The following is a 20866-nucleotide window of genomic DNA, read 5'->3' on the forward strand; positions in this document are numbered from 1 at the left end:
GTCCTGTGACTGAGTGGTGACCATATGGTACATCCACAGCTGAGATTGACTTCAGGGCTCCAGAAACCTGTACAAGTATAGAAGATGGATCTGTCCAAATTTATATCACAAAAATAACACACAAAAAAAAAGATTTTAATTCCTGTGGATCCTAAATCTTAATGAAACGTGTAACAATCACTGCAATCTACATATAAAGATCTACCAAATTTCAAATACTGTGCATGTAAAGCACTAAAACAGCATTACATCTGATCATGAGTTTTGGGTCCAGAGTGCGTCTCCTATTGGATGACAGTGCAGGGTGGTCAGCTGATGCGGCGGCAGCCACTACTCGCTCCTTTCCTCCGCGATCCTCAACCCGGATGCTGCTGCTGCGGAGCCCTGCGCGTGCTGCAGCCACATCAAGGGGGATATTTTAATATCTCTGCCCGGATCCACACGTTCCTCTGACCGCCGGGTCTCCGCATCCGAGCCGGCAGGTGGAGGAGGAGGAGGAGGAGGAGGAGGAGGAAGGCGCTGCCGCCACATTAAAGGCACACGCGCGTCGCCTCTCCTGCAAGATCGTGATCACTTTCACGGCGCCGGAGCCGTAGTGAAAGGGTGAGACAGGCGGGGGGGGGGGGAAGACCGAGGAAGGTGGGGAGAGGAGAAGAGCATCACTACGGTGAGAGATGGCGGAGTGCGGGCGGAAGGCGCTGTCCCTCCTGGAAGCGGCCCGCTCCCGGTACGAGAGCCTGCAGATATCCGACGATGTGTTCGGGGAGTCCGGCGACGACAGCAGCGACAACCCCTTCTACAGCACCTCCGGGGACTCCGACTCCGACAACTACATAGCCGAGGTGGGCGAGGAGGAGCCGCAGCAGCAGCAGCAGCAGCAGCACCAGAAACGGGAGAAGGAGAGCGGACACAGCGGGGGAGCGGGCAGCGGCGGGGCCGGCCCCCCGGGCGCCCTGTCCCGCAGCCAGGCGGAGGAGGAGGGCTGGACGGAGAGCCTGCAGGATGTCACCGTGCCGCCCTACAAAGACACATACGGTGAGACGCGCCGCACGAATAAGGTCATCCGTGCGTCGGCTGCCTGGACAGGCGTGTAGAGACCAACGGAGCGTCTCGCGGTTTCCAGGTCAAGCAGGCCGTTTCTGCAGCGCGCAGAAGGCTGCCGGGCTGCACACATGCACGTTTCATCCTCATCCGAGGGTGCATCAGCCCTTTGTAGTGACAGGCTCAGAGGCATGAGGCTGCATCCTTCCATTGCTGTATTAAGTTAATGACACACGCTTAGCCTTTGATACTTCCCCCCTTGGTGCTGTGGTACACACGCTGCCTTGTAGTGTGTGTTCATGTTGCAGAGCAGTGCATGATGGGGTGCATGGTGTTTGATTTAGAGAAACAGCATGCTGCCTCTCCTGGATCTACATGAATATATAAGTATGAATATATATGTGCAGAACCAATGCACAAAAGCTGGATCTTATATCTGCCTTTGTTAAATTAGTTACCATAAATCTAAATGTATTTCCGTCAGCTAAATATGCTGGGTGTCTTGATTTCGTATGATTTCTCTCTGTGTGCAAACAGGAGACGTTTGTATGTGTGAATCGTGACAGTGAAACAACAGCATGCACCCACACTGCTCCCTCGCTCTGTCTTTCTCTCCTTGTCCTCTCTACAGAGCTGCCTCCTCACAGTTTTTCTATCAATCATTAACCCTAGTGTACATCAGTAACTACAGTTTGGATTAACAGCGCACCAGCGCTGGATTTGTTCAGCCTTTTTTCCTGTTTCTGTTGGTGGGGATCCTGCATCCACCATGACATGTTGCGCTGTTGCAGACTTGGATCTGGACCAACATCATACGGCTGTAACAGATATGGGCCAGGCCCCAGTCTGCTCTCACTCACAACCCAGAAGCACACTTAAACAAATTGATAAAAGCCCAAGCACAAAACCAACCACAGATAAACTGGCAGGAAGTCGAACCAACCAGAGTCAGATTCGTTTTACACTCCATCTTATAAACTGAAGAAGACGTGAATGTCCTGTTGTGACGTTGAGGTTCTCAGTTGTTGTGTCTGCCACATGACCTGGAAATTAAAAGTATTAAAAGTTCTGACTTTAGGCTTTTTATCACACAAAAAGGCTTTTCAATTCAGGTTTTTCTCTTTTCTTTTGTTGGTTTTCCTAGCATTATTCCTCCGCCCATCTTTTGTAATCCTGCTTTTTATAACCCAAGTCCTAGTTATGGAGCGGTGCTTGTTTTAATCTCCTCTAAATAACCTGAAACAAACGCTGCCAATCCAGGGTACCCTGAGTGGTTCTTTAATCGGAGGAGGCTTGCGGGATGTTCAGCGCTCCCACGTCCCGGCTGTGTTGACCTAAGCTCGGGTGGCAGCAGGTGTGTCTGCCTGCTTTGTACGTTCTGGTCGGATTTGTTAAAATGCAGTAAGTGTGTGTTTGCACAAGCGTGGCCGGCGGGAGTGTGAGCCTGTTAGCCCATGTCAGGGCTGAAATGGTGAAGAGCTGCCTGGATGTGGTGCTGCCAGAGAGCATAATCACACTTCAGACCTCAAGAAACTGGAGCCATTTTCGAATTTAATCAGCCTGAACACTCCATCCTGAACATCAGCGTTCATCCACACATCCATCCGTCTTCTCAAAGTGCTTCATCTAACTCAGGGTCTCGGGGTGCTGGAGCCAATCCCGGCTGCTCAAGGGCAAGGACAGGGTACATTTATACCATTTAGCCTGAAATGTATGTTTTCTGGACTGTAGGGAGGAAGACAGAGAACATTCATACAGGCAAAAGGAGAGCATGGAAACTCCAATAAAATACCTGCAAGTACAGGTTTTTAAGGCACAGGATTCTGCTAGAAATATTTATTCTGGACTGTGATTCACAGTGACATATTGTTATCGCGAGTTAGAATTTTTTTTATGCAGCTCACCACCTGTCTGGAGATCTTTTCGTGGCTTTCCTGTCTGCCTCACAGCCAATTTGAATGTCTGTCGATGTGCTGACACAGACGCAGTGTGGATGTGACAGCTGCACTCCTCGGACACCGTGCACCCTGTACATAACTCATCAGCCACTGTCAAAAAGCATTGAGTCAACCTCTCGCAAGCGCTGCGACATTCAGACTGGATGGCGATTTTTGTGCATGGAGCCAGTCGGAGCTGCGGATCCTCCCTTTGTCTCTCAAACAGGTGCACAGTTTGGAAGTCATGCTGAATTCTTGGCAAAAGCAAAACAAATCTGGCTTCCACAGGGGGGCGGGTTCACTGGTCAGTGTTGTCTTCATCTCAGTGTGACATGGTTTATCGTTCGCCGTGTGGCTCGTTATTTTATCAGAGCAAGGATTATGATGCACACATGCACATCTAAGATTATATAACCACCGTGTCGTGATGTTGAAGGGTATTAAGAAGCTATTTATTCATTCACTTTGCTGGGCGTGGCTGAGTGCTTGGTAGATTAGTGGTACCCTCCATATGTCACTGATCCGTCTGGGCATGGAATTCTGCTCATCTTGCCCATGTTTAGTTTTCAGTTCAAGAAACAAAAATTTTAAATGAAATCAAACCGGATATTTTGAATGAGCCACAATGGCCGTAGGACGACGTTAAATCCTGGTCCAGCAAGCTTTTGGATCACACCTGGCTTTCAACCCTAACTCGAACCTTACCTTCATCTGGACAGAAGACAGATGTCTTTCAGAGCTATTAACTTACTCAAACTTTTGTGTTTTCTTTTTGTGTCATAAAGTTCTACAGATATCCACAGATATTGTTTGCTGCTTGTCTTACTTTGTCAATATGTGACACTGCACGCTGAAAAAGACACATTTTATTTCTGAAAGCCTCTTCCATTAATGACGGTTATTAAATTTACTCTCAACATCTTAAGTGCTCTCTTTTTAATTTCCTCTATAAACTGAGCTCGAAGACCAGTTTTCCTGTGTAAAGGGTTTATTTGCTGCAAACACACAATAATCTCTCGCTGTTTAATCCATAGTTATAAAAGCCCTGCAAGACAGATGTCTGTCCCTCGACAATGGGGGAAAACTCCAACAGCGGATTATCGCGGCATCTGTATGTATTTCCTAGATGAACATTTGTAATGAGAAAACTGGGAGACGAATATTTTTAGGTTTGTCTTGCAGATTTAACAGTGGATAATATTAGTTAAGCCAAAGAGGAATTATGTAAATGTTTAGTCCAGACTCATCACAGCGAAGCTGGCTGTGCTGGAGATGAGCTGTACCGGAAGAAGTCTGCAGAGGACGGCTGTATTTGCTCAGCAGGACATGAAACAGTTTCATTATCTATAAAAATGATGAATTCTTCCTTAGGTAGTATTTTTGGCTACCTTTTGAGGTATGGTGAATCACTGCCTTGGCGGACCTTCAGTCTGAATGTCTGATTTTTTTTTTTTTTTTTATTGAGGAGTGGCCTGAAAGTCATGCTGCGTTTTACTCTCAACTTTCAAGCCTAATGGGATGCAAATGAGTGAATTTCGAGCCGTGCCCAGGCTGCTCCTGCCGTTTAGTCCGCAAGCATCAATTGTGTGGGCGCGCTTGTCCTCCAAGTCTGTTTTTCTTTTTCTGCTTTGTTGTATCGTCCTCCTCCACGCTTCCACAGTGTAACATTAGGGATGAAATCTTGTATGTGTCAATATTCAAAGAATGAAGAAAAAAAAAAAGCCTTTGTTATTTAGTTTGCAGCTTGCTGCTCAGGATGAGAGGGAGAGAGAGTGAAAACCTCGCTCGTGGCTGTTCAGATATAATGAGATCGTGCTGTTCAATTGAGCCTGAAGTTGTTCTGCTCAACGTCCAAATTCTCTTTCGCGGATTTAACAACCTCGGAGAAAATCTCTAATTTACTTGAGCAAACAGAAGCCAGTCATCGCTTTGTGTATCGACTGTGTGGCTTCCAAACAACAGCCAAAAGCTTCAAGGCACGAAGCCTTTAAATGGCATGTAAATATCAGGATCCCCTCGTCTTGTGACAGTCCAGGGTAAAGCAGAGAAGTTTGAAGTTCATCCTCATCAGTTTCACACTGTAGTGAACTATTTCAGCTGTCAAGCATTTGATTTCACTACTTTAAGCACCTATTATTGTTACTGGTTGTTTTGTTTTCTTTATCCTGTTTTAAAATTAAGCTTCTCCTGTGACTGTTTAATGATTAATCCAGTCCTGCATGGTGTTAGTAGTTGTGATCACTTTCTCCTCATAGTTAGAGCGTTGCTGGTTTCCCGCTTTCTGCCTAGTTTGCATGTTCTCCCTGTGCATGTGTGGCTTTCCTGCCTCCCACAGTTCAAAAGCATACACGAAGGCTCTAAATACCTCTAAAGTGTGATGTTGTTGTTCATCCATTGCTCAAGACGTATATTTTCTTCTTTTTTTTTTTGTCACAGTTAGTAGGTACAGTTATTTATCTTTCTCAGAATTTGAATTCCTCATTCATTGTTTTACATAAACTCTAAGTGATTATTACTAGATTTTACAGCAGGTGTTTCAAACTCATCTCAGTTTAGACACCATATTCAGCCTCATTTAGCGTGAGAGCCTAGAAATAATGTCAACTATAAAATGTGTCCTTTTTCTTAGTGCCATAAATACAAAATGTTCTGAAAATATTCTTGTTGCAATTATTTATCCAGGTGTAGCTGTTAGTATTGGCTATAGATTTTGGATGCTACAGTGGATCCAGTCCCGAGTCTCTCAAAAATGCAGATATAGTAGTTTTCAGACTTCAACACCGTCATGCCACCAGCCTTTTGGTCGTGATTGGCTGCAACCGATCACAGACGACACTGAGCCACAAGCAGGGAACCAGCTGGACAGGTTAGCATTCATCACATGGCGAAGAAACTCAGTCTGAGGATGTAGCGTATTTATTGTAATGACTCCAGTAATTCCTCAAGCTTTCCTCATGGAGCTGCAGATGTTTCCCCTGCAGTGGGAGTAAAGGTGGAGATAATAGGTCTGTTAGCTCCATGTGTGAGTTTTCTGGTTTTGATGGATCCTTTTAGTTTAAAGCATAAACACAGCTGTTTAAGCGAAAACCATCTCTCATAAGCTGTTGTTTCTCTGGAGGTTTTCCCTGACGTGGTGGCACTCGTTCATGAATGTGACTCATTTGCTGCCATAACACTGAAGCAAGGAGACGCTGAAACCTTCCACGGGCGTCGATGCCCCCCCGCTGTGACGGGCACATCGCAGTGTGGCGGCTGTCATGTTGTGTAAACTTTCCAGCTCTGCCCTGGGCTCCTGACATTAATGCCAAAAGCCGCAGCGGCTGACATATGTAAAACCCAGGCGTCTCGTGTGTTTCTGAATGCAGTGCATTCTTCCAAGATGGATAGATATCCATCCATTGTGACTGTTTCTGCTTTTCTTTTCAGATGACAGTGTAGTTTATGTGTGCGAGGAGCAGTTTGTATGCATCCCACCCACCCCTGACAGTGATGGCTCAACAAATCAAATTCTGTTGTGTCTCGCTGTGTCAAAAGTGAAACCTTTTATTCAGCAAAATCAATCATTCTGAAGGCTCAGGACAAAGTTTAAAACTCGGTACTGAGGGACGGTTTTTGTCTGTGACTTCAGCCTATAGGGGAGGTCTGATTGTCACTCAGTCGAGTTTCCATCCATTCGTCCTACTTTCTCCAACTTTGGAGGCTGAAGCTTGAAGCTTGTACAGGGATCTTCAATTTCCTTTTGTGTTTCTCGATCCAGGCCCTGCTCAGAAGATGACCGCCACTGCCACGGCGTTGGACTTCTTCCAGCTCTTCGTCCCGGACAACTGCATCCAGAACATGGTCACCCAGACCAACATGTACGCCAAGAAGTTCCAGGAGCGCTTCGGCTCCGACGAGGGCTGGCGCCCCGTCACGGCGCAGGAGATGAAGGCCTTCCTGGGCTTCGTCATCTCCACCAGCGTGCACCGCTGCGAGTCGGTGCTCAGCATCTGGAGCTCGGGCTTCTTCAGCAACCGCAGCATCGCCCTGAAGATGAGCCAGTCGCGCTTCGAGAAGATCCTCAAGTACTTCCACATCGTGGCTTTCCGACCGTCGCAAGGGAGCAACCAGGGCCTGTACAAGATCCAGCCCTTCCTGGACTCGCTGCAGCAGTCGTTCGGCTGCACCTTCAGACCCTCACAGACTCAGGTGTGTACAGATCACACGCACACATTTTCTTAAACCTGTCTGTGATTCCATAAATATATGAAACCTTGTTGCACACTTGTCTTCAGCTTCACTGCAACACATGCATTTCAAATATAGTAGTGAAGACATTATTGTATGAATTCAGAATTGATCTTAAACTAGGTCAAAGTATCTTAAACAGCTCCTGTTTGGAGTCCCAGCTTGAAAACTGCCGACACAGCAGGATTGTGGAATAGCTCTCATTTTTAACAGACTTCTCCTTGTTCGGCGTTTCACTGTATCTGCTGGGAGTCACATTTATGCAACTGGGGCAGCGGGGCGTCAGCCTCGCTTCTCTATTTTTGGGCAGGCTGGACTTTTTTTCAACTCCTACTTCACTTTTCTTATCTGGATGAGCTGCAGCACTGCATATTTGAAAAGACCCGCAAATAACCAACGGGGCTGGAATCGTACCAGGCCCTCTGCGGTGCTGGAGTTCAGTACTTCTGTGTCAAAAAGAAAGAAACAAGCAAACGAAATGTGCTCTTTCTGTCAAAAACTGAGTGTGCAAAAGAAGCAGAGACCTGAAATGTAAGTGCTCGTGTTTTCCACCTTTTGTCATTTGACTTCTTTTTTTATTTTTTTAAGAATAATAAAAAAATATTACACCAGATGTTCAGAATCTAATTAAGAAGAGAGAAAGAGAGGTGACTAATCGTATTCCCGCAGCCCGTCTTGTCACCTGTGTAGCCAGCGTTTCACCTTTAAAGTTTAATGAAGTACTGGAAAGAGGCTGATTCATTTTCTTTTGGTCCCTTTGGAGAATAAACGCTAAAACACGATTGTGAAGGTGACGTGAGAGTTGGAAAGTTGCGTTTGGGGAAAGCAGACGATTCCTTCCTCATACAGCATCCACAAGTAATTCAGCTTTATAAATTCACCAAATAAACACTTTCAATAAATATTGTTGAGTTCATTTCATTGCCATTTCATTGTTCAGTGATTGGCTGGAATGTATTTCTGCGCTCAAGCTGAATCCAATTAGATCTGGAAGTGTGTGTGTGTGTGTGTCATGAGCAGTGGATGTGTATCTGGGCCAGCTTGGTTAATCAGTGCCAGGGGCAGAGTGGGCACAGCCAGACAGAGTGGCACAACGCAGACGGAAACTGTTGCTCCGCCGACAGTGGAAAAGTAATCAGCTCATCTAATGACTGACTTTCTGTGAAGGCAGGAAAGGAATTGATGAGTCTGTTTGATTTCGGACTGCAGCTAATGACGATTTCAATCAGCTTTTCCCAAGAAAAATGTTGATAATCTCCATAAAGTGTGGAAAAATAATGACACCGACCAGATGTAATATCATGTAGTGGTCAAAAAACTAACAATATTTACAATTCTTCCCCACTGCAATGAATATGTGAATGTATATAGGTTAAAAAAAACTGATTCTGTAACTTCTTCTTTTTCTTACCTGTACTAATCCTGTTACTAAATCATATTAAGGGAGTGTGGAAGGTCAGTGTGAACAGGATTAGCAATTTTTTGCGACTCCAGAGGTTTTCCGAGTGTTGGAAGATGAGTTAATATTCATATGCACAAATTATTTAGAGGGCTAGTGATTCGTTTCTGTGAGGAAGTGAGGTCATTCTAATGCTTGGTCGTAACACTGAGTTCAAATCCAGAATATTTCGCCACACAGACCTGAAGTGTCTGTCACTCTGCGTGACTCAGCATGTCTCTGGATGTGACAACACGTTTTGTCCACAAACTTGCCTTGCATATTAGCATGAAGTGTCAGCTTTCGTTTGCAGTGAGCTTTCACATATTGTGCCAGTCTGGTGTCACTCAAACAACCCGGTGACGCTTTGCTTTGCATCGACTTGCAAGTTGTAAAATCTTTAAGAGCATTTGTTGGAGTTCTCACTGGATATCCACTGAGAGGCAGGAAGCCGATAAATGGATTTTCCTGCTTGCTTTATTCAATATGAGGTTAATGAACCTATGCAAATGATTTACTTTGAGGATTTGTGCAGTAATGTTGCCACCTCGAGTGTGTGGCTGCTACAGGAAGAGATATTTCTGAAAAGGCCGCTGTGGTCTGGGTGATCTCATCCATCCGCTGGCTTCACAGCCTCGTTCATTTTCAGATGGAATAATCCATAAGGCCGTATTTGACTGGGAAATTACTTATTAATATTGGCGCGATGGAGGAATGCTCACACGTTCGCTGCTGCTCTCCTCAGCTTTAGTCAAATCACGACTGACCTGGATGACAGCGGGGGAAGGAAGGAAGGATTTGAATTGCAAATATTTGTTGTGCGTTATTGGTTGCGTTTGCGCAGGTTCAGATTTGTGAATTTGTGGGCCAGTTGATAAATACTCCCAGTAATCTTCATGTGGAGATTCATCCTCCGGATCTGATCTCAGTCCAGGCTGATTATTCAGAGACAGCGAGCCTGTCTGGGAGATGGTACCATGAATTAAAGAAGGATCGGTTTTTCTCTACTTCTGAAACAGTCACTGGACCTTCATCCTGTCCACACAAGGAGCTGCAACTACTTCTGTTGTAGCAACAGTCAAAAAAATCCAAATGTTTTTATTCATTTGTATTGAAGGTATTCTCTCGTATTCGAGCAGTTGGATCAAACCGTTTCTTGACCTTCCGAATAACCATTTTGTAGCTCTGCCTGCCATGTGTCAAAATGATTGTTTAAAAGGTGGGGAGTCATTAAACTTTAACTTTGTGCAATGCTGATGCATTTTTTATGTATTCCTGTCTTTAATTTTTAATCAGTTGGCACCAGATTTGGCAGGCACCAGATCGACTGCTTCGTGTTGATGATTCTGTTGTCACAAAGGCTGCTTTATGTGAAAGGTCTGCTCAGTCCACCACGTGAAGGATCACACGGTTCTTTTTCTCTCTTTAAACACAATTTATTCATATACAACAATAAAGCCACTGAATGTGCAGTATTAATTTGATGTCCTTGATGTTATGGAAGATTTGTTGCTGCAGATACAGAAAAATCCCTTCAAGGGAAAACCTGTCTCAGACATTTGTTGCATTTGTTGCATGTTCCGTTTCTTCTCTGTCAAAACCCTTTGTGAGATGGTGTCGCTCAGAAGGCTGTCAGCTGGGAGTTTTGTTAAATGCTGTAAAATAGTGAGGCTGTTGCTTTTAACAGTGACAGAAAATATGAGATTCATGGTCAGCTGAGAAATGTCTGCTTGGTGAAGTTTTCAGACAGACCTACTGTGTTTCAGCCACCAGCTTTATCTTTTACAGATCAATGATTTCACTTTGTAAGATGAGTTAAAATGAGTCATAATTACTTACAATTTTTAGCATGTTAGGTTTACTTTTTACATTTTTTTTGGCATGGTGAAACAGATTAAACCTTTCTAACTACAGATTGTCCATGCATACACAGGTAGAACATGCAAACACTGCATGAAAGTCAAACTGGGATGTTTTTCCTTCTCTTTTTATTCCTAAAATAGAAATCCAAACTGCACACAACACGGCATAAATCACTTTTCACATCATTTCAATTGTAATTTCTGTGAGCTTAAAACTAAACGGATGGATTTGCTTCAGAGGTGCTTCAAGGACAAAGCTCCATTTGAGACAATGGAAAGAAAAAACTCTTGAGGCTTACGGGAGAGGAGTGATTGTTTCAGAGGGTTTTTGCATTCGGAGCAGCCGCACAGCTGAGGCTGCGTTTCTTCCTCTCACACAGAATCACACTCATGCAAGACGTGTGAGGCTCTTCAGTTGGCAGCCTTCCGTCTTTACACTGTAACTGTACTGTTACATCACGCTCCATGTTCACACACTAAAAAACCCGTCCAGGCTATTTTTCCTCTAACACCTTTTGTACTTGTGACATGATTATATAAAAATCTTCTTCCTCACGTGTTACGGAAGCATCCTCACCTTTGTGTGTCGGCAGGTTCTTCACGAGCCTCTAATAGACGAGGACCCAGTTTTCATCACCACCTGCACAGAGCGAGAGCTGAGGAAGAGGAAGAAGAGGAAGTTCAGCCTGTGGGTTCGACAGTGCACGTCCACTGGATTCATCTGTCAGGTGAGCGCCAACAAATTCCACTCTCTGAGCCCGACTTGACACATCAGTCAGTTTGATTCCAGGGTGCAGAGTCAGAAACGATGAGCAAGGAGAAAATAAAACCTCTTTGTCTGCCTGCTTTGATTCTATTTTAATTTGCTGCTTGCAAATGTCTTGGAAGACATTTTATATATTTATATCAAATATGAAAGATGGAAGTCTGAAGACTTTGATCCTCAGAAAATCAGAAATCAGATTCCTTAGTGGTAATGCTGAATCATTTTGAACCAATTACTTGCTTGCAAAAAGAAGAAAATCGCTTCTCATGTTTGTTATAAGCTTGTGGAACTTTTGATTGCAGTAAAGAAGAAGACAGAATATGTTTTTTTTTTTTAATTTATCAAACTTATATTGACTTGAGAAGTGCTTTCTGGGTAACACATTGGTTGTCCGATGCTTTTTGGAGGTTTGGATGTGCGCTGTTGCATCAGAAACAGAGAGGCTGTGCACACCAATAACTTCCTAATAACCTTCATGCAACCTTCCACTTCTGCACTGGTCAGGACGTTATGTAACTGCGGTCCTGAAACCACAGGAGGCCTGACCGAAAACCAGACAGACCTGTCTGATCTCTAACCAGTACGAATACTGTTTCACAAGGTAAACAGAGTCCTCCTTAGGTTTCTTCGGCGTTTTATATTTCATATTTCATAGCAAGTTAAGTGAGACCATGTTTAAAAAAAAACTCCATGTAACTTAATTTTCCTTCTTCTTACTTTACTTTTTCTTGTTGATATCAAGGCAGCAGTGATGCTGTAGGTTTTGGAGCTGGGAATTAAGGGAATTTAAGGCCATGTTATATTGCACCAGGAGGCATTGCCAAAAAATGATATAATGTACAGTAATTTTTTTTTTTTTTGACATGATCAACACACTCAGGTTTGCTGAAATAATATAAAAAAAAAAGCTTCTTTTTTTTTCCCGGTGAGCTCATAGTTTATGGCACTAAAAAAGGTTCTACAGGTTCAGGAAAGCTAAACTGCGGAACCAGAGAAATGAACTCTGATCAAGATGCTCAGAAAAGAAATTTGAGCAAGTCTTGTGCTCATAAAACTAGTGAAACTGAATTTACTGTCAAACACATGAAAAGTGCATCCATTAAGTCATTTTTTTCATGAAAAATTAAACTTATTTTGTTGGAAAATGTAACTTAATATTGTTGTGAATAAAGTAAGAAGATCACATATGAAAATATATCACATTTAATGTTATTTTTAAGCTTAAAATCATGAAATGGGTAGGATTTATGTCAGTTTAACACTTTAAGTAAATTTCAATAAGCATTTATAATTGATAAATAAAATCATTTGTTGTTTACTTTTCATTGAATTTAAAAAAAAAAACAAACAATAACCCATTTCCAAGTTTCTCTAAAGTAAAAAAGGGCCCCATGGAGAGTTTCGTAGATGTCTTGCCAGCCCAATCTTTGAATGGAAGCTTTTTTTGTTGTTGTTTCGTATATCTCCAAGTTTGTCAGCTTGAGTCTCTGAGATTTCTCCCGTCTGGACTGGAGGTGCGTCAGATTCCACTGAAGTGCCGAAAAATCCCATTAAAAATTCAACATCAACACCTCTTTTTGGAAACGGTGTCCTAGTTACTCAGACATCCCAGATCTGTGAGAGGACGAGGAGTTGGGTGATCAAAAATAGCTCTGGGCCTAAATGTCCTGTCAATAACACACCGTGTGTTTTTTTTATTGTTTTTTTTTTTTTTTTTTTTATCTTTATCTGTTGCCGTTGGTTTTGTTGTATTTGGGAACCTATTTTTTCTTCTGCTCTAAAGAGCACAGAATGGAAGCAAAGATGAATGAAATTCTAATAATTTTTCATCTTTCTATTGTCTTCGCATTGCACTGGATTAGCAATAGATTTATTGATTGTTGAGATATTGAACTCAAACCGTTTGTTAAGATTGCTAAACTGATGCATATGTAGCGATGCATAGTGTAACATATGCAGGATTGGATGAAGAGATCGGCGGCCTCAGGCCTCAGAAGATTCATGGATATATGAAAAGAGGACATAAAGATTTGATCAACAGTAGAGCAGGCGGAGGATCCGGTAGACACATGCATGGGTATAGTGCTGCAGCAGATGCAACCGGTCTCAGCTAATTTATTTGAAAAACGGACGCACAAATTACTTTGGGCTGCAGCCAGCGTCCGAACATTAAACCATAAACCACAGTCAAGTCAGTTTTATGTATAAGCTGCATATCACTGGTCGTTAATACCCGCACTGCCTGCAACCCTCGATTCAGAATGTCACATGAAATCTGTTGCACGAGCAGAAGAATCAACCTTCTGTGGGAGGGGGAGGGGCATTTTGCAGAATCTACATAGTATATTTATAGATTTTAAACATTTAAAAATTGTAATCTGTGAGACGATCAAGCAACCTCCGTCATGCATTATCTGATCTACATGTTTGTTTTTTTTAATAATGGGAAATGTTTTTGATAGTTATCAATTTCATGAAAGGGATCAAATGCATCATTTAAACGCCCAGCAGGGGGAGAGACAAACACAGGAGGAGCAACAAGGGGAGGAGACAGTTGAATAGCCTTGGATGTGAACCAGAACAAACCCAGTGAGGAGAAGGGAAATTTGTCTTTTCTTTTACCGAAATGACCTCATGTGAAATAGAAAGTGATGATTGAACCGTTCCTGTCATGTCTCCCGTGTGAAGCAGCAAGTTTTAAAGCATGTTCCATTATCAGATCCATTTACCAACAAGCAGCCATTTGGCAGTCGCTCAGTGTTTACCAGCCGCTGTGCGCTCACATGTGCCTCCATCGAGCGCTCTGTCGAAATGATTTGAGAGAGAGACAGAGAGAGAGAGAGAGAGAGAGAGAGAGAATCCAAGACATAAAATGAGTTAATGGAGCGAATCAATGAGATTCCATTAGCCAGTGCACCACACAGACATGCACAAGACATGCACGCACAGACACACATGTGTGCACTGATTACTTAGTCTGATAGCTACAGGTCCTGTATGGATGCTTCCTGATCAGACTAATGCCACGCTGCTCCTGAGTCGCTGCAGATCGAGCCAGAAGGACACCGTGCTCACCATGTTGGTCAGATTGGGTAACGACTGTCTGTGAAAACCAGCTGCTGTTTCTTACTTTGTCTTCTGCATCTTTTAAATTTATGATTATGCAGAGTGGAAAAGCAGCTCGAAGTTTTTTTTGAGAACCGAAATCCCCCTGCAGGTATTTCAGTGCGGAGCTGAAAGGTAGAAAGAGAAAGTATCCTCACAGAAGGGGATTTGGGTCATCTAAAATCTTATGAAAGTCTTATAAAATATTGTGGAATTAGCACTGAATCTTCCAGAAAGTGATACGTTTCTAAATATTTGATAAGATGGCACTTTGAAGTGAAATCAAAATGGTGTCCGCCTGCTTGAGGCCCGTTTCCACTCTCCTCTCCCATCTCTCCATCCGCCCACTCCGCAGATCTCGGTCCATCTGAAGGAGGGCCAGGGCGCAGACGGCCTGGCCACCTTGAAGAACAAACCTCAGCTCCACAGCCTGGTGGCCAAGCAGCTCTGCCAGAACATCTCCGGCAAGAACACCATCGTCTTCACCGGGCCGTCCATCACCAGCCTCAGCCTCTTCACCGAGTTCAGCAAGCAAGGTGTGTAAGAGAACGGTCCCGTCAAGCCGAGAGCGCGTCGATTCTCATCCGCCTCACAACAACAACAAAAGCCCTCTTCCTCCTCCTCCTCCTCCTCCTCCTCCTCCTCCTCCTCCTCCGCTGTTCTCTTTTATCCACCCCCTCATCTTGTTCCTCCACATACCGATTGTAATCTCTCTCCTCATCTCACCCCTCGCTCTCGTAACATTTTCTATTTGTATATTTATTTTTAATGGTGGCGCGATAAGAACGTCCCCGGGCTAAACTGCGCAGGGGATCAAGCCGTGCTCTGATTGGATGAGGCTACATCATACAGCTTTTGTATTTTTTCTCTCTTCAGATGATCAGTCATGTATGTGCGAGCGAGCCTCGGTTTTGTCTTCCACTGTCGTAGAATCGGGCGTTCATTGTGGCATGCTCCTAAATGGTCACACCTGCAACGAGGAGAAATCAAAGATTGATGATAAACTCGGTTAATGCTGTTGTTTCTTTAAAGATTAAGACGGATGATTTTCAGATGTTTAAACATCGATCACAGCTGAGCTTGGAGACACTGCTGCCGGCTCGTTGTCTTTAGGAAATAAAGCAGCCGTGGCTAATGTCATGCAAAGATGCAAGCCTTAATGAAAGATATAATAAATCTTGTATAGTCTGAGGATCACAGAAGATCGATGAGGAAATCAGTCTTCTCTGAGGTTGATATTTCATCTTCAAAGCTTTTATTTTTTGGGCACATTAGATTGTTTTTGATTCTGAAAGAGTAGATATTTCATGGTCGAATTTTGATGTGTTTACATGTCAAAGTTTGATTCTTTTCCTTTTTACAAATAGTTTTTGTTTCCAAATATCACTGCAGTGACTGTTTAACACTCAGCCAGAGACAGATCAGTATGCATACTAAAATAATAAGAGCGATTAAAATTTCTATGTCCTCATTCTGATGTGTTGAAGATGAATTGATGATCTGATAAAGCAAAGCAGTTCTGAGATCGTAAAAGCACTGTTTGTTTTTCAAATTTATCTTTGCAGGATTAATTAACCGAGTTAATTACTAGGCACTTCTCTACAGCAGCTCCTGTAGACACACACACACACACACACACACACACACACACACACACACACACACACACACACACACGCACGATGGCATAGACTCACAGTCCCGTCCAGATAGAAATCGGTCTGCAAATTGAAAACGTTACTGTATCACATGATTGTTTCTTCTCTGTTCATCCATGTAGGAAATAAAGACTCAGAAAGTAGACAATGCGATGTAATGTGAAGGAGAGAAAAAGCCTTTTACAGCGGTACAAGAGATAAGCAGACCGAGCACTTTGACACACAGCTTTTGGTACAAACAAAAGAAAGACTTCATCGGACGCTGTTGCATTTGAGACAGTGTTGTTTTTAAAACTCCTCAGCTGTCCTTCACCTTTGAGACCCAACAAGAATGAAATCAGTCCATTTTCATTCTGAGTTAAATCGAATTCACCTCATTAGTATTCTGTCAGACGTCATCCTGACTGGCTAGTTGAACTTGTCTCTTGTGTAGAGGCGAGTCGTTGCATTTTGTGATCCCCTTTATATTCCTTCCAGACATATATTGCTGCGGCCTGCTGAGCACCAGAAAGAGCGACTGCACGGGCTTGCCGCAGAGCATGCTGGTCTGCGGGTCCACGCCAGCGCAGCGCGGACAGTCGCGCATGATGATGAAGGGCAGCATGTCCCTGATCAGCTGGTACAACAAGGGACACTTCAGGTTCCTCAGCAACGCCTATTCCCCAACAAAAGAAGGTCCGTAACCTCCTCTAAATGTTATTTTATATGAAATATGAGTCAGTGTGCACGGTGTGGTCGTACCGCTGCTTGAAGTGAGGTGAAAATGAGAATAAAAGTAGTTCCACAGCCGTCTTTGGGTTGGAGTTAGCATCAGGTAACGTTTGGTATTCATGTCAAGGAGATTTAATGAAAGCTTCTAATCCATGATAATCCATTTCCAGGAGGCAACAGGATCATGATACTCCCATCCTCTTATGGCGTAATCCAGTCAGTTTTGTTACATTTTAAGCTGTGTTGGAGATGTGTGTGTGTGTGTGTGTGTGTGTGTGTGTGTGTGTGTGTGTGTGTGTGTGTGTGTGTGTGTGTGTGTGCGTGCGTGCGCTCGTTCACTCATTAAGTCATTAAATGAGCTGTGTGAAAGCCAGGCTCCACATCAGTTAAACCATTATCGTCCTGTATTGATTTTCCACTGTGTGTGTGTGTGTGTGTGTGTGTGTGTGTGTGTGTGTGTGTGTGTGTGTGTGTGTGTGTGTGTGTGTGTGTGTGTGTGTGTGTGTGTGTGTGTGTGTGTGTGTGTGTGTGTGTGTGTGTGTATGTGTGTGTTTGTGTGTGTGTGTGTGTGTGTGTGTGTGTGTTCACCGTGTGCTTAAAGAACTAAACACTTTTTCCAAAGCTGTCAATAACACCAACGTGGTTTTTGTAGTGAGGCATGAAAAGACAATGTACGAAATCAAATATTTGGTGCACGGGCGCAAAAATTCACAGCAGAAAGCTTATAGAGAACACAAGAAAACTATATATTCTCCAAAAAAAAAGGGATACTTTTACTCCTGTCTATTATATTTATTTCCCCGTTTGATTTGTTTTCCAGATCGCCATAGAAAAATTGAATGTCCAGATTAGCTGAGATATTTTATTCTAGAAAAGTTCAGTCTAAATTTTCTCAAATGAGCTTAATGTTAATGTTAAAACCAATTCAATCAACTGCTGGGAAAAAAATCCCTCTAGACAAAGCTGGTGTTTGAGGGGTTAAAGGTACAGTGTTTAGATATTTGGTAATACCACTAGTGTGCATTAGGTGGCAGCATTAAGTCACGTTTACATCCAGCTTCTGTCTTTAGTCCAGAGTTTGTGCTTCAGCTTGTAATTTCCATGATCAAAAGATTTAAATTAAGAAAAGATACTTTATCTCTAAAGAGCAGAAGAAAGCATTGAAAAACAAACTGTGTGTGAAAATAACACAAAGCTTCACGTTTGCGTGTTTCTGGTTTTATGTTGAATAAAACACTGAACAAAAAACCTGAATCCCTTGAGTTGGATCCCGTCTTCTCCCTTCACGCCTCCCGCTCTCAGTTTGTGGTTTCTTTGTGTTTCGGCAGGAATGATCATCAAGAGGAAAAGTGGCGAGATCCCATGTCCTCTGGCGGTTGAAGCCTTTGCGGCGCATCTCAGTTACATCTGCAAATATGATGATAAATACAGCAAGTAAGTCCTACCTTTTGCTAGAAAGTGTTCAAGATGATGCGCCTACTGAGTAGTTTGAGGATTATTGAAACACATTGTGGATTTGCTCTCTGATCAGAGAAGATAGGATCGTTATTTAACCTCACAGTAGCATTTACATGCTCTCTGTGAGTTTTCCAGTATTTAGATAGAAACTCCGTTGTAAGCTGTTGTTTTTCCTCACGCAGGTACTTTATCTTCCACAAGCCCAACAAGACCTGGCAGCAGGTGTTCTGGTTAAGCATTAGCATTGCCATCAATAACGCGTACATCCTCTACAAGATGTCCGACGCCTACACGGTCAAGCGCTACAGCCGAGCGCAGTTTGGAGAGAGACTGGTCAGGGAGCTGCTGGATCTAGACGACTGCTCCCCCACGCAGTGAGGGAGCGAGCAGGAGGAGTCTGGCCGAGACAGAAGGAGCGGCGCAACAGAAAACACACACAAACACGATCCCACACCCCATACACACACACACACCCGGTTGTACAGACTCCGCAGTCTGTGTCTTATGTGGTAATACTGAAGCAGTGCCAAGCCTGTGTGTGTGTGTCTCTCCGTTCCTATAGTTTGTTTTAGTGGCTCTGTAAATATTCATTAAAACACAGCTGCACACTAAACAGAGAATCGTAAGCCAAGGGACACTTCACACGCCTCAGCCGCAACTATTAACTTCACACAGATTTACTAAGGATTTGTCAGCCGGAGCTGTTCGACACGCAGAGACGGAGGAAGAAGCAGCGAAACCCGGAGGATTTCGCTCCTAAATGATGTCACCTCCAAGTTCCCGAAACTGTTGAGACGGGCCTGAATGAACACCCGACACCATCGTCTTCAGGCTAAACGGCTACCTGTAGCTCGACGTTAACACTCTGCAAACAAAAAAAAAACAAAAAAAAAAAAAAAACACACAAACACCTGCGTCCCTGTAACAGAAACTTAGTAAACAAGGACTACGGTGTGTTCACATGCTGCATGCATTAACAATCTGGATTGTGATGTTCTATTGTTCAGTGTGGAAATGGTTTCTGCTCCAGGTGAGTGTTGAAAAAAAATGTCTGTGTGCGTGTGCGTGCGTGCGTGTGTGTGTGTATTTAAATAAGTGGAACTGCCATTTGTGTGCGCGACTTTGAGCCTGAGGATGTAAACGTACGGCTATTGTGACCCAGACGTGTTGTATTGCTGCATACTGTACTTGCAAGAGGGAGATTGTAGATTGATATAAAGCCACATCGACCAGTGTGCCACCAGTTCAGCCCCCGAAAAGAAGATCAGATCGAAGAAAGCATGGGAAAACCTTTCCCACTTAAGAGTTTACTGAAAGAGAAAAGTGTCGGTAAATAAATATCTTTACTTAAAAGTACTTAGAAAAAGTAGTCCCTTCATAATTTTAATGATTATTTTATCTTTTTCTTTGAAAATCCTCTTTAATTCATCCGAACGTATTGCCTAACATATTCCAAAGATCAAAACCCTCCTGGCCACGTATGACCACAAAACCATCACATAAATATTAGTTTGAAACCAAATATAATCTATGTTTGATAGACACAAAATAGATTTTTATAATCATTTTTTTGTTGTTGATGTTCTCAAAGAATTTAGAAGATAAAATTGGAGCATCCAAAGTAAACAGAAGTTTAACAATAAATGTGACTCATGCTCTGTCTAAATGATGTGAAGCAAAATTTAATGCAAAGAAATGAAGACTGACTCTCTGGTGGCTTTTAAAACAGAACAAGTCAATGAAACGAGAACGACTTTTACAAAACGTGGATCAAATTATGTTGAAGTGATTCAGTGATTTTAAAAGACCGGACACCTTTTTTTACAGTCATGCTTTTATAACTGGATCAAAGTGTGAATGTCATATTCAAACAGAATTGCCTGTCTGACATCTGTGTGTTCTGGAATATTTGCTTTCTCCCTGTGTGTGGCTTCATTTTGGACAGTGTGAGCGTTGCTTTTGTTTTGGAGGCACTTTTCTTGCCAAGTGACAGATTCCGACTCGCCGTGGTCCGTCCTGCCATTTGGAGGTGCGAGCGGAGAGACACAGAATACGACCATCATGCCTCAGTCTGTGGCTTAAAAAGCTGGAAACGCGTCACGAGGCCTTCAAGGTTACTTTGTGTGTTTACTCCATCGGCGTGGGTTTGATGAGTATTTGGGCTCATGCACTTTTCCCCCCCTAATCACGGTCTTGCACTTTGACAAGAGCTGTTAAGTTAACAACACGTTTACTACATAATCCTTTTAGTTTTGTGTTAAAAGGAGAAAAATAAATAAATATATATATACTTCTTTCATAGATCAGTCCTGTAAATAGAGTAGAATAATGAAATGGATTATATGAAGAAACAAAAAAATCCACCAATAAGACTGAAATTTAATGACTGTAACCAAAAGTGAAAAGATTTCCACGGTAGATTTAGAGACCGAGGTGCAGTATGTCTGTGTATATTTTGTTTACAAATTACTGTGAGTGTATGTGCATAATCGAAGACTCAAGATTGTGATTTTCGTTTTTTTAACTTTTCCACTAACCCAAAGCATTGTTGTTGCTGTTTCTCGTGTGTGTGTGTGTGAGAAAACCACTGAGTGTCGTCGTGTGTCCGTTCACTGTTCCCCTCCGGAGGCCCTCCCGTCGCGTCACGCTCTGAACACACAGTG

At 43.1% G+C, this 20866-nt stretch overlaps 1 protein-coding gene across 1 annotated transcript; it reads left to right on the forward strand.

The window, feature by feature from the left end:
* Positions 1-499: 499 nt before the first annotated feature.
* On the forward strand, positions 500-19709 carry pgbd5 (piggyBac transposable element derived 5). The gene is made up of 7 exons (XM_030106868.1): positions 500-1035; positions 6736-7166; positions 11099-11233; positions 14732-14912; positions 16512-16709; positions 18074-18179; positions 18386-19709. Exons 1-7 carry the CDS (start codon positions 675-677, stop codon positions 18579-18581), a joined length of 1608 nt encoding a protein of 535 aa, XP_029962728.1. The 5' UTR covers positions 500-674; the 3' UTR covers positions 18582-19709.
* The last annotated feature ends 1157 nt before the right edge of the window (positions 19710-20866 follow it).

This window comes from Salarias fasciatus, chromosome 13, assembly GCF_902148845.1.
Source record: "Salarias fasciatus chromosome 13, fSalaFa1.1, whole genome shotgun sequence".
NCBI lineage: Eukaryota > Metazoa > Chordata > Actinopteri > Blenniiformes > Blenniidae > Salarias > Salarias fasciatus.

Bases quoted from the DNA above. Each gene is read 5' to 3' on its own strand.
- pgbd5 (XM_030106868.1), top strand. From the start codon at position 675: ATGGCGGAGTGCGGGCGGAAGGCGCTGTCCCTCCTGGAAGCGGCCCGC. The intron at 11,234-14,731 runs GTGAGCGCCAAC...CCCACTCCGCAG, and splicing joins CCACTGGATTCATCTGTCAG to ATCTCGGTCCATCTGAAGGA. The intron at 14,913-16,511 runs GTGTGTAAGAGA...TATTCCTTCCAG, and splicing joins CACCGAGTTCAGCAAGCAAG to ACATATATTGCTGCGGCCTG.